Source organism: Oryzias melastigma, linkage group LG9 (assembly GCF_002922805.2).
Source record: "Oryzias melastigma strain HK-1 linkage group LG9, ASM292280v2, whole genome shotgun sequence".
Classification (NCBI taxonomy): Eukaryota; Metazoa; Chordata; class Actinopteri; order Beloniformes; family Adrianichthyidae; genus Oryzias; species Oryzias melastigma.
This window is the reverse complement of record NC_050520.1, coordinates 3,501,034-3,514,468: the sequence shown is the minus strand read 5'-3', so window position 1 is coordinate 3,514,468 and position 13,435 is coordinate 3,501,034. Positions and strand designations below refer to the sequence as shown.

The following is a 13,435-nucleotide window of genomic DNA, read 5'->3' as shown; positions in this document are numbered from 1 at the left end:
GTTCAGGCAGAATGAATGTCAAATATAAATGAAACCAGAGTTTACAGTCCGTGAACGCCGCCGCGGCGTGGGAGCGCGGCTCTTTGCTCCTGTGCTTTGCTTCAGTCTGGTGTTGTCGTGGCGTTGGCGCTGCGACGGGAACGCGCCGCTCCGTGTGGCGGCTCCGGCTGCAGATGAAGCTTTTCCTGCGTTTCTGCTGCACAGACTGGAAGCTAACTGCACAAATGTTTCTGTTGCTATTTATGTTCCGTTCCTCCAGCATGTGTGCAGATGCCATGTTCTTAGTACAAACGACACTTTATAGTGGAACACATTTTATAATAAATCCTTGACTTGTTCCTGTCGCCTCTTTATTGAAGATGTTACATCACTGTCCTGCTGATGAACGCCGCTACATTTATACAAACTAATATTACAAATACTAAAGAACACAAATGTTTTATTCTAAAAGTAACTTTTTATGATGCAAAAATGTTTTTTTTCAAATGTTTTTTGATTTTTCATTTGGAAAATGATTCTTAAATCAAGTTCTAGTTTTTTTTACTCATGTGTCACCAAACCAGCCAATCATGACAGGAGGATCATCCAATCACGAGTCTGTGTGTCCATTCCAGCTGCTCAGATTCAGTCCGGCTGGTTCTGTTAGATCAGGACCCATGACCCGGCCCAGTTCTGGTTCCTGCCGCCGTGATTCAAATGGTCATAAAAGACTGAGTTTGCGGTTATGTCCGAATTCTTTCACTGTGTAGTTCTTTCTGAAACTGTAATTCCAAAAAAATAAATCAATCAAAATCCTGTGACCCAGAAATTTCCCAGAAGTCTTTTAAAAAAAACAGTGTTCATCGATACTGCATTAACGAATATAGACCACAATGCATTGTGGCTGAACAATTTTTGCAAAAAACTAATGTTATAATGTAATTTTTTTAACAAACTATCCGCATGTTCATCATCAGAACACAGTGGAGTCATAAACGGTCTTCAGAAAATGTTCATAGTTTTTAGGTTTTTCCTTCTGGAAATCAGTGAGTTTGTCTGAATGATGTTGACTGTATGTGAGAACTGGACTGAGTGAGTGTGATGTCATCCATAGTTTACTTCCAGCTCCAACTAAATCAAGTCAGTCGAGCCAAGTTGGAGCCAGACATGGTAAGCTGTGATTGGTCTGAGTCGTTGTTTTTATGGAAACCACTCTCACCAATCAGGAGTCAGCTTGTGTGTTGGCCACACCCCTACAGGAAACACTACACTAAGGTTGTGTCCGAATTCCCCTTTACTCACTATAAAGTGCGCTCGCCATTTTCTAGTTCTGTCTGAATCTACTATTTCCAAAATCAAAGAGCACTTCAAATTTCCCAGAAGTCTTTGCAAAAAACTAGCATGCATGGATGCTCGCTAGATTAGTGAATGTAGACCACAATGCATTGCGGTCGAACAATTTCGAACAAAAAACGTGTTTAAATGTAAGTTTTGAAAAAAAACATCCTCATTTTCACCATCAAAACACAGTGGAGTCATAAATAAACGTCTTTAAATGTTCGTATTTATTTGATTTTGACTTTGTGAAATCGGTGAGGTCACATCCGGCGTTTATAAAAACAGAAGAAACGTGGAGAACATCGTGCCACCTTTAAAATCCAGGACGCTGGATAGTATTTTAGTAGGTAGGGGTTAGGGCGGGAATTCAAACACAACAGATCTGTCAGTCAAATGTCAGCCAACAGGTACTTCCTGTTTGGAATGCCTTGGGGGAGGAGCCACTCAGTCCAGTTCTCATGTACAGTCAGTGGTTAAAATCCATGACTGGATCTGCACTATATAGTCATTTAGGGATTTAATGAAAGAACATTTTCCAGAGGCCGTTTCCCCGTAAAGAAGATCATTTCAGATGAAGCTCCACGCCGTGACCCTCGTTTTGGCTCTAAGGTTTCGTCGTTCATCCGAATCCTTTTCCTGTGGCAGCCGTGTGACACTTTGACAGGAAATGGAGCACGTGTTCCGTGAATCACCTGCAGCTGAACAACAACATGTTGTGAAACGGGAAGGAGGGGTTAATGTGGGCGGGGCATCTGTCAGCAGGTTTGAGTTTTCCCTCCGCGGGGATGCTCGTCAGCCTGCAGCCGCCTCTCGCTCACATGACTGCGGCTGCGCCTGCGGCTGCAGGTCTGTCTCTGCCCGCCTGAACTGCTGTGTCATGCTCAGGCGTTTGAGCCGCTGCAGAAAGACGGTTTGTTGTCTGACATGTTTTTAAAAGAATCTGCAGTTTGGAGAATCTCAGTTCTCGGGTTAAAAATAAACTTTGATTTCTAGAAAACCTGCAAGAATGAATATATTATATCAGCAGTAAAACCGCTTCTTGTCAGGTTTATTATTTGAAATCAAAAATATCTTTGATATCGAGTATAAAAGTGAATCATAAAACATCCTTCATGTTCAGAATAATAAACTTTTCCTTAAATTTGATTCTTTCCTTCCAGTTTGTGTCTGTTAACAGAGCTGAAACATTTCTCCTTCTGTCTGTGGAAACAGGAGAACATTTGATTCTGGGCCACCATATCGTTTTAGCAACAAGTGAAAAATGTAAAAAGTTCTAAAAAGGCTTCAAAGGAAAGGCCTGAGCCCAAAACGACACGACCAGTGTGTAGCAGAACACAAAATACACAAAAAGACACACAAAGCCCTAACCGCAAAAAACTTCTATGTCTGCATTTCTTTCTTTCTGGCACTTTGAGCAATAATGTGACCCCCTCCACAAACTCGAAACGTCACCAAAATTCCCATACACCTTGAGAAAATTGAGGTTTAAGTAAATAAATAAATGGGCCAAAAATATTATATAGAAATATTTCGAAAAGTGAAAAAATGGAACCCAATCACACGTGTCGGGGATAACCCGGGGACTCTTGAAATTATGGGATGGCCACATGACCTACAACTTGGTGGCCATTTTGTGGCGAATCTGAGAATTGGCAATTTTTATGTTTTTCATTAATATGAGACTTTTGTTCGTCCGGTTTTCACGAAGCTTCACAAACATGTCAACAGCCGAGTCTACAACCACCCCGGAAGTTTGATTGACCTCTGACCTTCGCCTGTTTTCCAGGTTTTCCTGATCTGGCTGCGACACACCTGAAAACCCTTCTGGACTGAAGCTGACCGACCCTGCTCTCCAAGGCGTCAGTGAGGGCGTTTTTACATCTGCTCCCTTTGGTTCCATTAAAGCGGACCAGAATTTGTTCTTCACATTAGTTCAGGTCCAGTATGCAAATGTGAAAACTCTGAAAAAAAGTTGGTTTGGAGGGTCAGGGTCGGGGTCAGGGTCAGGGTTAGGTTAGGGTTTGGGTTTGGGAAATGGTCTCACTCTGGTTCCAATCAGACTTTAAGTGTGAACATGAACTGTTCCAAACAAACTTTCCTCTCACTTATTGACAATTATTAGAAATATTTCTAAGCTGATGAAGTCAGAAATTCAGTCTTCAAATGACAGAAGATGGAAAAACGATCCTCTATGCAGATGACAGACTGATCTTAATCATAAACTGAACTGCATGGATTAATGTTCCTGCATTAACAGAAGTCACATTTCTTAATCATTTGACCTTAAATCTCTTCTGTTACTGCAATATTTGACATTACACGTTTATTTTCAGAAGAAGAAAAAGTTCAATTTAGCTTCTGTTAATTTTTTGTTTTAATTCCTGCTGAAATGTAAAAAACTCCTGATTTCTTGTCTGAACATTTGTGACGCTTTCCTAGAGTATCCTGCAGCCTCAGCACGCCTGATCGACTTCTCCTGATTACATTCTTAGAGCCCCACAGATAACGTCCCTTCAGGTTCCCATCAGGTTATCTTGTTTTTAGATTCTTCCAAAGGACAGATTTGGTGATCAGCTGGTCAGAAAATACTCCTGAATCAATGCAGTCACGCTGCTTGTTGCACATCATCAGCTCTTCTGAAACTGGAACTGCAGATATTTTAGTCAAGCAACAAATCCTGCAAACTTCAGCACCGGCGTGATGCAGGAGTTTGGAAACATGGTGTCATCTGCGTGACTTTGTGAGTGACCGGGTGACGAGTCATGTCACATCATCCTGAGCCGTGCAAAACGCACTGGAAGTAACGAGGAGTCACTTCCAGACCTGTGCAGGTAAGACGAGCCAGCAGGGAACTCCAGTTACACAACAGAAAATAAAAAATGAAAACGTTTTCAGCTTTGCTTGAAAGTAATAAAATAACCCAAAGAAAACGCTCATGTATGTCTGTGACTCGTAACCCGGGAGGTTTGGGAGGTTCTGACGCCGAGTCGAGTTGACTTTGAGTCACAAATCTAGAAAACATCTAAAACAGCTTCTGATTTCGAACCATTTTCTCAGTTCTCTTTTTGAATTCCTTCTACTTCATTATAATTAAGTATTTAAATGAGCAGCAGAAAACCACAATAGCATTCTGTATAGAAATAAAAGTAAAGCTCTATAAAGGAGGGTTCAGCAACAAAAACATTTACAAAAATAAATCATAGACTGAAGGACTCGGTCTCCCTGGAAAAGAGATCTGATCTCAATGGGATTTCCTGGTAAAATAAAGGTTAAATAAAAAAGAAAAACTTCTGTTTTTAACTTCACTTTTTTGGGTAAAAATAAACAGGTTTGTTTTTTGGTAACTTTTTAGCGGAAAAAAGTCATATGAGACTTTAATTAGCATTTTGTCATGTAAAGACTCTCATGTTGGTAAATGATCTAAAAATAATTTCAAAGTTCTTTATGTCATTCAGACGAATGACTGCTGCTTTTTAAAGGAGCTATTTAACGTGTTTGTTGCATTTTATTTCTTAAACTGTTTGTCTTTGTATTTGTGTGACAGAACATAGTTTTAAACTTTTTTAAAACGTGAATCAACAGAAGAAAAGAGTCGACAGCAACGCTCTTTGTTCCTACATGACAGATTATCATGAAGTCTAATCCGGAGTTTCTCAATCAGTCACATGAGCGTCAGCATTGATTAACTCTGATTTCCCTGCAGGCTGTGCTGCGTCTTCAGGGCTGGACTACAGATTATTGCTGATTGGACGGTTTGTGCTGTTTGCATGTTTAATCTGGAACACACTGTTCAATGTGAGGACATTTGTAGCAGGTTTTCCATTCTACTAAAACATCGATAAAGACTCCAAAATTAAAGTTAAACTTTTAAAAACAAAATCTTTATTGAGGTTACAAAAGGACTTTTTGTCCGAAAATATCTGCTGACATTTCACAGGATTTTAGTCATTTATTGGACAAATAAACGTATAAATTTAACTGTTTGGGTGTAAAAATAATGACACTGCAGAGATTATACTTATTCATTTATTATTGTTTGTTGTATTAAACTGCAGACAAAAACACACATTTAATACAAATTGTGAGTGAATATTAATGTATCAAATATTTTGTAAGAAATGTTTAAATAACGTTTTTTTTATGCTTTTCTTAAAATTTTTAGTGGGTCAAAAACAATCCTAACTTGTTTTGATCATTCCATGAGCGATAATCACGTGCTTCCTGGTGACGTCATGTAAGGGGCGGGGCTTGTATGGTGACAAACAAGATGCGGACCAATCAGGGCGCGCTGTGGGCTGCGACCCAGGGGTCCTTTCGGCCTTTATAAACTTTGTGTTGCTCCGCTGACGGTATATTTTCACCCTCAAACTCAGAATTGTTCGGTGAGTTTCAACTGTTATGATGTTGCTTATGTTAAAAAAAGACGTTTGACGTAAATTTGATGTTAAAGAAAATGTACTATTGCTTCACGATTCGATGCTAGCTGTAGATGTGCAGCTTCGTTTTATTCCGATTATTTTCGCCACATTCCATTATTCTTTTTCTATTTGGATTCTTTTAAATGTGTTTTTGTACTTATTTATCCCCCAAAATCTAATAACATTTCTTAGATTTTATTTTTTATTTAATTTTCCCGTCTCCTCTAAAGCAGCCATTGTTGAAGCGGCTCCGGTTCTTAACCGAACCCGGTGACATCCCCGGCGGCGCAGCCGGTGGTAGCGCCCGCCCCTTTCGGCGTTTCGCCGGGAAAAGTTTTGGTTTTCGTTTGGTTTCCCGTTTTAGTTTCGGTGCTCGTTGGCTCCGAGCCAAGCCGCGGTCCCGTGACCGAGCAGACAAACAAGGAGGCTGGAGCGGCTCCGAGTCTCAGGTTACGTTAGTCTCCGGTTATGTTATTTCCTGGATGAAAATTAAAAAACAAAAACGGGGCTGTCGGGGGTTTCTGTACCGGCCACTGACGGCCGAACCGGTGTTATGCCGAGAAATGCCTGTTTGCCGAGAAGTGCCCCCCCTGTCGCGGGAGCGCGCACGCACAACTAAGTAGGATCCTCGTCCGAAAGTGCGTCCCTCTGCCAGAATGCGTCTCCCCGCTCTCAGACATCTTTGATTTGTTTCGGAACACTCGTATTTTGTTCCAAAGAGTCCACAAAGAAGATGGATGATAACAACAGAGATTATTCTGGAGCTTTTGTGGGTTCGCTATGTTTGAGATCACCTTTTTCGTTTCCAACCGCATATCCTCCATAAAACACGAGGAGGCTCGGATTTTGTCAGGCAGCTGCTGATCTATCCTGTCAGAGTCAGTGCACCCCCACCCCCCCGCGAAATAATTTATTGTAGAAAAAAGTATTTAATAATTGTCCCTTGTTACTGTCTCGTTCATAAATCGCGTTTATTTCCTGAAATTAGTCTAAGGCTGGTCTTGTTTTCCTTTCTTCATCTCTAATCCAAGAAGCTGTCGGTGTTTGACATAGACCCTATGCGTGTGTGGGTGTGTGTGTGTGTGTGTGTGTGTGTGTTTGGGCGTGGGGGGGGGGCGCATTTATGTCAATAAACTCCTAAAAGCCCCAGGATAAAGTATATCTTAATAATCCACCTATTTGAGCAAAAAATGAGCATTACAAAACCAATACACAATGCAGAGACAGGATAGCCTAATTCTGGCAGAGGGGACATATCTTGGCACAATCCTGTCCTGTGTGATCACGCCCTGTGAGGGTCAATGGAGAAAGCATTCACGTTTATTTCATGGGATTGTCTGTGTCACTGATTATTTAGCCCTGTCGCATGTATTTTTTCCTTGTCTGGACAGTTTTTAAAGGAGAAGGGGGATAAAATTGATAACATAGAATAAAACAATGAAACTAGGATATATGTGATTTGTTTTTATGCTGTAGTCCCAAACTCACTCAATAAAATAATCTACACTGTTTGAATGTCCTAATTGAATCTCATGCACCACCTGTCTCCCTTTACATCACTAAAGTACTCAGATACAGGTTTATTGACAGAACTTTGGGCTGACAAGTGTTTCAGCAAGAAGTGTTAAGTTGCTCTGGACTACAGCATGAAAACAAATCAGTTTATCACATAAAATATAATAAACCACAACTGCTCCTTACATATATTTTTAGGTCATATTCTTTATTTTTTCCTGAATTACTGCTTTGTTTTGTTGTGGATTGTGTAAGAATGACAAAAGCATTGTAAGGGAATGAGTTGAGTGGCTGTTTTGGTTCACTAATGTCTGGAGTTTAGTGAACTTACTAAATTGCCAAGACGCTCGTCGGTCATGGGTTCTTTGAATCAACCTGTTTGTTGAGACATTTTAGAGAAATAAAGGGGGGGCTTGAGCACAAGATGGAATTAAGGCATTAAATGAGGGTAGACCCGCTAATAAAATTAAATATAGATTAAAACCAACTTTTTAAAAGTGTTCTTCTGCTGTTTTTGCTATTAACCACAAAATAAAAAGGGTTTGTACATGTGAAGTGTCTGCATCTCAGGGGGAAAGGAAGAAGAGGACGCTTCTTTCTACATTGGTGATCATCTCATAATCACAATTAAACTACATGTGTTTTGTCGTAATAATGACTTATTTTATTTGTATATTTCAGAGTTATTTTAAATAACTAGTTATTTTTCAAGTCAAATACAAATTTCTACACCTGTATTCGCTTAAATTGTGGAGTGGATGCGATTCTCAGCAGCCAGCTGAAATGACCAGGGAATAAATGCACCCCCTTGTTATGTTGCAAGTCTGAGTCCAAGTCTTTGTTTGTGATTGTGGACATGATGGTGACACATTCAGTCAACATAATTTTGTTACTTTTATTGAAATGCCAAATGTTACAGACATAGCCACAATGCAGCAATGACATCTACACATGTCAAATGGTGACACACAAGAGGAGGTATTGAAAACAAAATTAAATAAAATAATGTGGAAAAAGATAAACGCATCAATGACAACACAGTGCCTTCACGTATATCTTAGTTTCATTGTTTTATTCTATGTTATCAATTTTATCCCTCTTCTCCTTTAAAAACTGTCCAGACAAGGAAAAAATACATGCGACAGGGCTAAATAATCAGTGACACAGACAATCCCATGAAATAAACGTGAATGCTTTCTCCATTGACCCTCACAGGGCGTGATCACACAGGACCAAGATATGCCAAGATATGTCCCCTCTGCCAGAATTAGGCTATCCTGTCTCTGCATTGTGTATTGGTTTTGTAATGCTCGTTTTTTGCTCAAATAGGTGGATTATTAAGATATACTTTATCCTGGGGCTTTTAGGAGTTTATTGACATGAATGAGCGCCCCCCCGCCCAAACACACACACACACACATAGAGTCTATGTCAAACACCGACAGCTTCTTGTATTAAAGATGAAGAAAGGAAAACAAGACCAGCCTTAGACTAATTTCAGGAAATAAACGCGATTTATGAACGAGACAGTAACAAGGGACAATTATTAAATACTTTTTTCTACAATAAATTATTTCGCGGGGGTGTGGGGGTGCACTGACTCTGACAGGTTAGATCAGCAGCTGCCTGACAAAATCCGAGCCTCCTCGTGTTTTATGGAGAATATGCGGTTGGAAACGAAAAAGGCGATCTCAAACATAGCGAACCCACAAAAGCTCCAGAATAATCTCTGTTGTTATCATCCATCTTCTTTGTGGACTCTTTGGAACAAAATACGAGTGTTCCGAAACAAATCAACGATGTCTGAGAGCGGGGAGACGCATTCTGGCAGAGGGACGCACTTTCGGACGAGGATCCTACTCAGTTGTGCGTGCGCGCTCCCGCGACAGGGGGGGCACTTCTCGGCAAACAGGCATTTCTCGGCATAACACCGGCGCGGAAACCCTCCCGGTCCGCAGTTCTGGTTGGGCCTAACCAACGGCGGTGTTCTCGGCGGAGGGATAAGGAGGTCGTGCTGCGGCCTGTGACTCGCTGCTGTCAATAAAGTTATGAGCCGCAGGGATCAGGGTGGACATGTTTGTAGTTTCTGCGGTTGTAAACAGACCACCACGATGATGATGATGATGATGATGATGATGATCTTCCTCAGGAGCCACCATGCTGCCTTTAGCTCTGCTGACCGTGTGCGCATGCGCGGCCCTGTCGGCCCCCAGCCTGGACCCGCAGCTGGATCAGCACTGGGAGCTGTGGAAAGGCTGGCACAGCAAGAACTACCATGAGGTGAGTGTCGATCCACCATGCTCCTCTTCAGGAGGTTCTGTGGGTCCTCTTGCAGCTGGACCTCCTCCTCAGGAGGTTCTGTAGGTCCTCCTGCAGCTGGACCTCCTCCTCAGGAGGTTCTGTAGGTCCTCCTGCAGCTGGACCTCCTCCTGCAGGAGGTTCTGGGGGTCCTCCTGCAGCTGGACCTCCTCCTCAGGAGGTTCTGTAGGTCCTCCTGCAGCTGGACCTCCTGCAGGAGCCTGACAGCTTGTGGTTGCAGAAGGAGGAGGGCTGGAGGCGGCTGGTGTGGGAGAAGAACCTGAAGAAGATCGAGCTGCACAACCTGGAGCACTCCATGGGCAAACACTCGTACCGGCTGGGCATGAACCACTTCGGGGACATGGTGAGGCCGCCGCCTGCATCGGCGCTCAGCCGTTCATTGTCCCAGAGATCGTAGAGCAGAACCGACTGTCTCCACAGACCCACGAGGAGTTCCGGCAGATCATGAACGGCTACAAGCGCAGAGAGCAGAGAAAGTACAAGGGCTCGCTGTTCATGGAGCCCAACTTCCTGGAGGCTCCCCGCGCCGTGGACTGGAGGGAGAAGGGCTACGTCACCCCCGTCAAGGACCAGGTGAGTCGTGACTCGCGGCGTGGAGTCAGCTGACTTCCTGTTGTAAACAATCATCTGAGAACATGAACTCCGGCACACGCTCTTCCCAAACACTGATAAGCTGAAGAGCTTATCTCGGTGCTGCACCCTCTGCCCCCCCTCCCACACACACATACATTGACTTTACCCCCTCCCTCCCAGAGAACAGGAGTTAAGAATGAGGACGTTTAGATATGGAGGAACCGGTTTGTGTAAAGCAGGAATGTCATCATCAATGTTTCTTAAGACAAAAGCGAAGAACTTAAAGAGCCGCAGTGATTAAAAACTGTTTTAATGTTTTTCTGAGTTATAATTAAAGAAAATGAATATTAAAATCACATTTGGGGATTTATTTGTTCAAATTGTTGGGATCAGGAGCAGACACAAAAATGAGATTTAAAAAAAAAAAAAATGCTGGGCGGAGCCACAGGCTCTCAGCTCCGCCCCCTTCTGATGCAGACAAATGGGTCCATGAACGTCTTCATGAACGTCTTCGTCTGAGCTGGAATCTGGATCAGAACTGAGCGGCTGGATAGAAACGATGTTGCTGCTGTTTTTGTCTCACCTCTAATGTTGGGTGTGAGGGGCTGTAAGCTAGAGGAGGAGAATGCAAACTGCTCTGCAGAAACTATGTCCCAGAAAACAACAGATTTAAAAAAAAAAAAAATAGACTTTTGCTTCATTTCTATAATGATATACGCGTTTTTTAAACGTCTGTCTTAAATGTTCTCAGATGTTTTTTTTTCTCTCTAAACCCAGAAGTGAACGTTAAATCCTGTCAGTAAAACTTGTCTTTATAATAGAGCTGCAACAAACGATTATTTTAGTAGTTGACTAATCGGGTCACGTGCAAACTGGATGTAAAACACATCTTAACCATCACTACCTTTAAACTGACTAAAAACTAGATATATTCACACTAGCATTATCACAGGTAATGCTAGAGTGAATGCTGTAAGTTGAATGTGGCCGTTGAAGATGCTGAACTTGATGGCAGAAAACGCTGAATTTGATAGCCAGCTAAAATATTAAATGCCAAATAAGTCAAAAAATATTTTAAAAAATCTAAGTTAGCCAAAACAGCTAGCATGTAGCTGAAATATTAAGTCCAAAACTGCCTAAAAAAACCTTAATAAATACCAAAATACTCCACAAAGCTGCAGAATCTCATTATAACTTTCAGCTTTACTACACTCTGACTCCATATGATATAAAGTAACGACTAATCGACTATTAAATCAACTAATCGTGGCAGCTCTTCTTTACAATCCTCATCTTTGTTGAGTTTGAACTGTCAAATCCCTCCTCGGTTTAACCTCCTCCTGCTCCTCAGGGTCAGTGCGGCTCCTGCTGGGCCTTCAGCACCACCGGCGCTCTGGAGGGTCAACAGTTCAGGAAGACTGGTAAACTGGTGGCTCTGAGCGAGCAGAACCTGGTGGACTGTTCCCGCCCTGAGGGCAACGAAGGCTGCAACGGCGGCCTGATGGACCAGGCCTTCCAGTACGTCAAGGACAACCAGGGTCTGGACTCTGAGGACTTCTACCCGTACAAGGGAACGGTACGCCGCACCGAGGACTCCGCCGCCAGGCCGTTTTAAGGTTTGAAGGTTCTAATCTGTTGCCGGTTTCCAGGACGACCAGCCGTGCCACTACGACCCGCAGTACAGCGCTGCCAACGACACCGGGTTTGTTGACGTCCCCAGCGGCAAAGAGCGGGCTCTGATGAAGGCGGTGGCCTCTGTGGGGCCGGTTTCTGTGGCCATCGACGCCGGCCACGAGTCCTTCCAGTTCTACCAGTCAGGTCAGGAGATCTATGAGTCTGAGGGGTGGGAGGTCTTTGAGATAGGAGGTCTGGAGGAGCGGGAGGTCTTTGAGATGGGAGGTCTGGGGGGGGTCGTCTGAGGGGTGGGTGGTCCGAGGGGCGATTCACTCCCAGGTCGGCTTGCCCTTGGCGCAGGAGGTCCAAGGGCATCTCGTCTGAGGGTGAGTCACCCCTGGGTTTGATGGTCCGTGGGGCAGATCACCCTTGTGTTGGCTCTCCCTCGGGGTGGGTAGTCCGAGCGGGTAGTCGCCCTTGGTGCGGCTGGTCCGTGGGGTGTGTCACCTTTTGGGCGGCTCGTCCAAGGGGCAAGTCATCCATTGGGCAGGTGGTCAGTGGGTTAGCTCGTCTGAAGGGCGGGTTGTCTGTGGGGCGGCTCACCCCTGGGTGGGGCGGCTCATCTGGACACCGCTGGACATTTCCTGTTTTTATTCCTTTTCAGGAATCTACTTCGAGAAGGAGTGCAGCAGCGAGGAGCTGGACCACGGCGTGCTGGTGGTGGGTTACGGCTTCCAGGGCGAAGACGTAGACGGCAAGAAGTACTGGATCGTCAAGAACAGGTGGGTCAGGCGTCGATGACCTTTGACCTCAGCAGCTGAAACTGTGAAACTCCTCCCTAAACGGTTGTCGTTGTTGTCGTTGTGCAGCTGGAGCGAGAAGTGGGGCGACAAAGGTTACATCTACATGGCCAAAGACCGACACAACCACTGCGGCATCGCCACGGCGGCCAGCTACCCTCTGGTCTGACGCTCGGAGGACGTTCTTCACGCTCGATTTGAGGGAAATGGCGCCACGTCGTTTTAAAAACCTGATGTTTCAGATTTTAGTTGCGTTTTATTCTCTGTAAATATGTGTGTGCTGCTCGGTGGGCGTGGCTTCACGCTCGCTCTGGTCATTGTAAATGATTTTTTTTTTTTTCTACTTTTACTGTGATCATTGAAAATTGTGAAAACACTAGTTGGGCGTTCAGAGTCGCACAAAGACTGAACCGAGTTTACAGAGTGGACCCAGCAAATAAAACACTTTCACAAAGAAATGTCGCTTTCTTTTCAAACACTTCCAACCAATCAGCATCACTTCAGGACCAAACGTTTTCCTACAAGCTTCTGATGAAATCCTGGTGGAGTTGATGAGATCAGACTGGAGCAGGAAAATAAGGATTCAGGCTAAAATGTTTCTCAGCTTAAATATTCAAATCCAGATTTTCTGCAGGATTTTGGAGACTTTCAGGGAAACCACAAAATGAAATCCTCAGAGTGGAAGACATGCCATCAATAACATGGTGGGGTGGCTGTGGTAGAGCGGTCCATCTCTGATCAAGATCGTAGGCCTGATTTTTGTTTCATTTGACGACTTTTTTTTGATATTTTATTTTATGAAGTTTTTCAAACTCTGTCGTAATGTAAGACAAAAATAAATCTAGAAATAATCCATAAACACTCATGTTGTATTGATCT

At 43.5% G+C, this 13,435-nt stretch overlaps 1 protein-coding gene across 1 annotated transcript; it reads left to right on the top strand.

Moving 5' to 3' along the window:
* The first annotated feature begins 5,550 nt into the window (after nucleotides 1-5,550).
* On the top strand, nucleotides 5,551-13,010 carry ctsla (cathepsin La). Its single transcript, XM_024275043.2, has 8 exons — nucleotides 5,551-5,699; nucleotides 9,400-9,530; nucleotides 9,790-9,912; nucleotides 9,990-10,142; nucleotides 11,494-11,718; nucleotides 11,792-11,960; nucleotides 12,421-12,538; nucleotides 12,626-13,010. Exons 2-8 carry the CDS (start codon nucleotides 9,408-9,410, stop codon nucleotides 12,723-12,725), a joined length of 1,011 nt encoding a protein of 336 aa, XP_024130811.1. The 5' UTR covers nucleotides 5,551-5,699; nucleotides 9,400-9,407; the 3' UTR covers nucleotides 12,726-13,010.
* The last annotated feature ends 425 nt before the right edge of the window (nucleotides 13,011-13,435 follow it).

Excerpts from the sequence above, each read along its gene's own strand:
- ctsla (XM_024275043.2), top strand. The coding sequence starts at position 9,408 with ATGCTGCCTTTAGCTCTGCTGACCGTGTGCGCATGCGCGGCCCTGTCG. Across the intron at positions 9,531-9,789 it reads ACAGCAAGAACTACCATGAG|AAGGAGGAGGGCTGGAGGCG; the intron begins GTGAGTGTCGAT and ends TTGTGGTTGCAG. Across the intron at positions 10,143-11,493 it reads TCACCCCCGTCAAGGACCAG|GGTCAGTGCGGCTCCTGCTG; the intron begins GTGAGTCGTGAC and ends CCTGCTCCTCAG.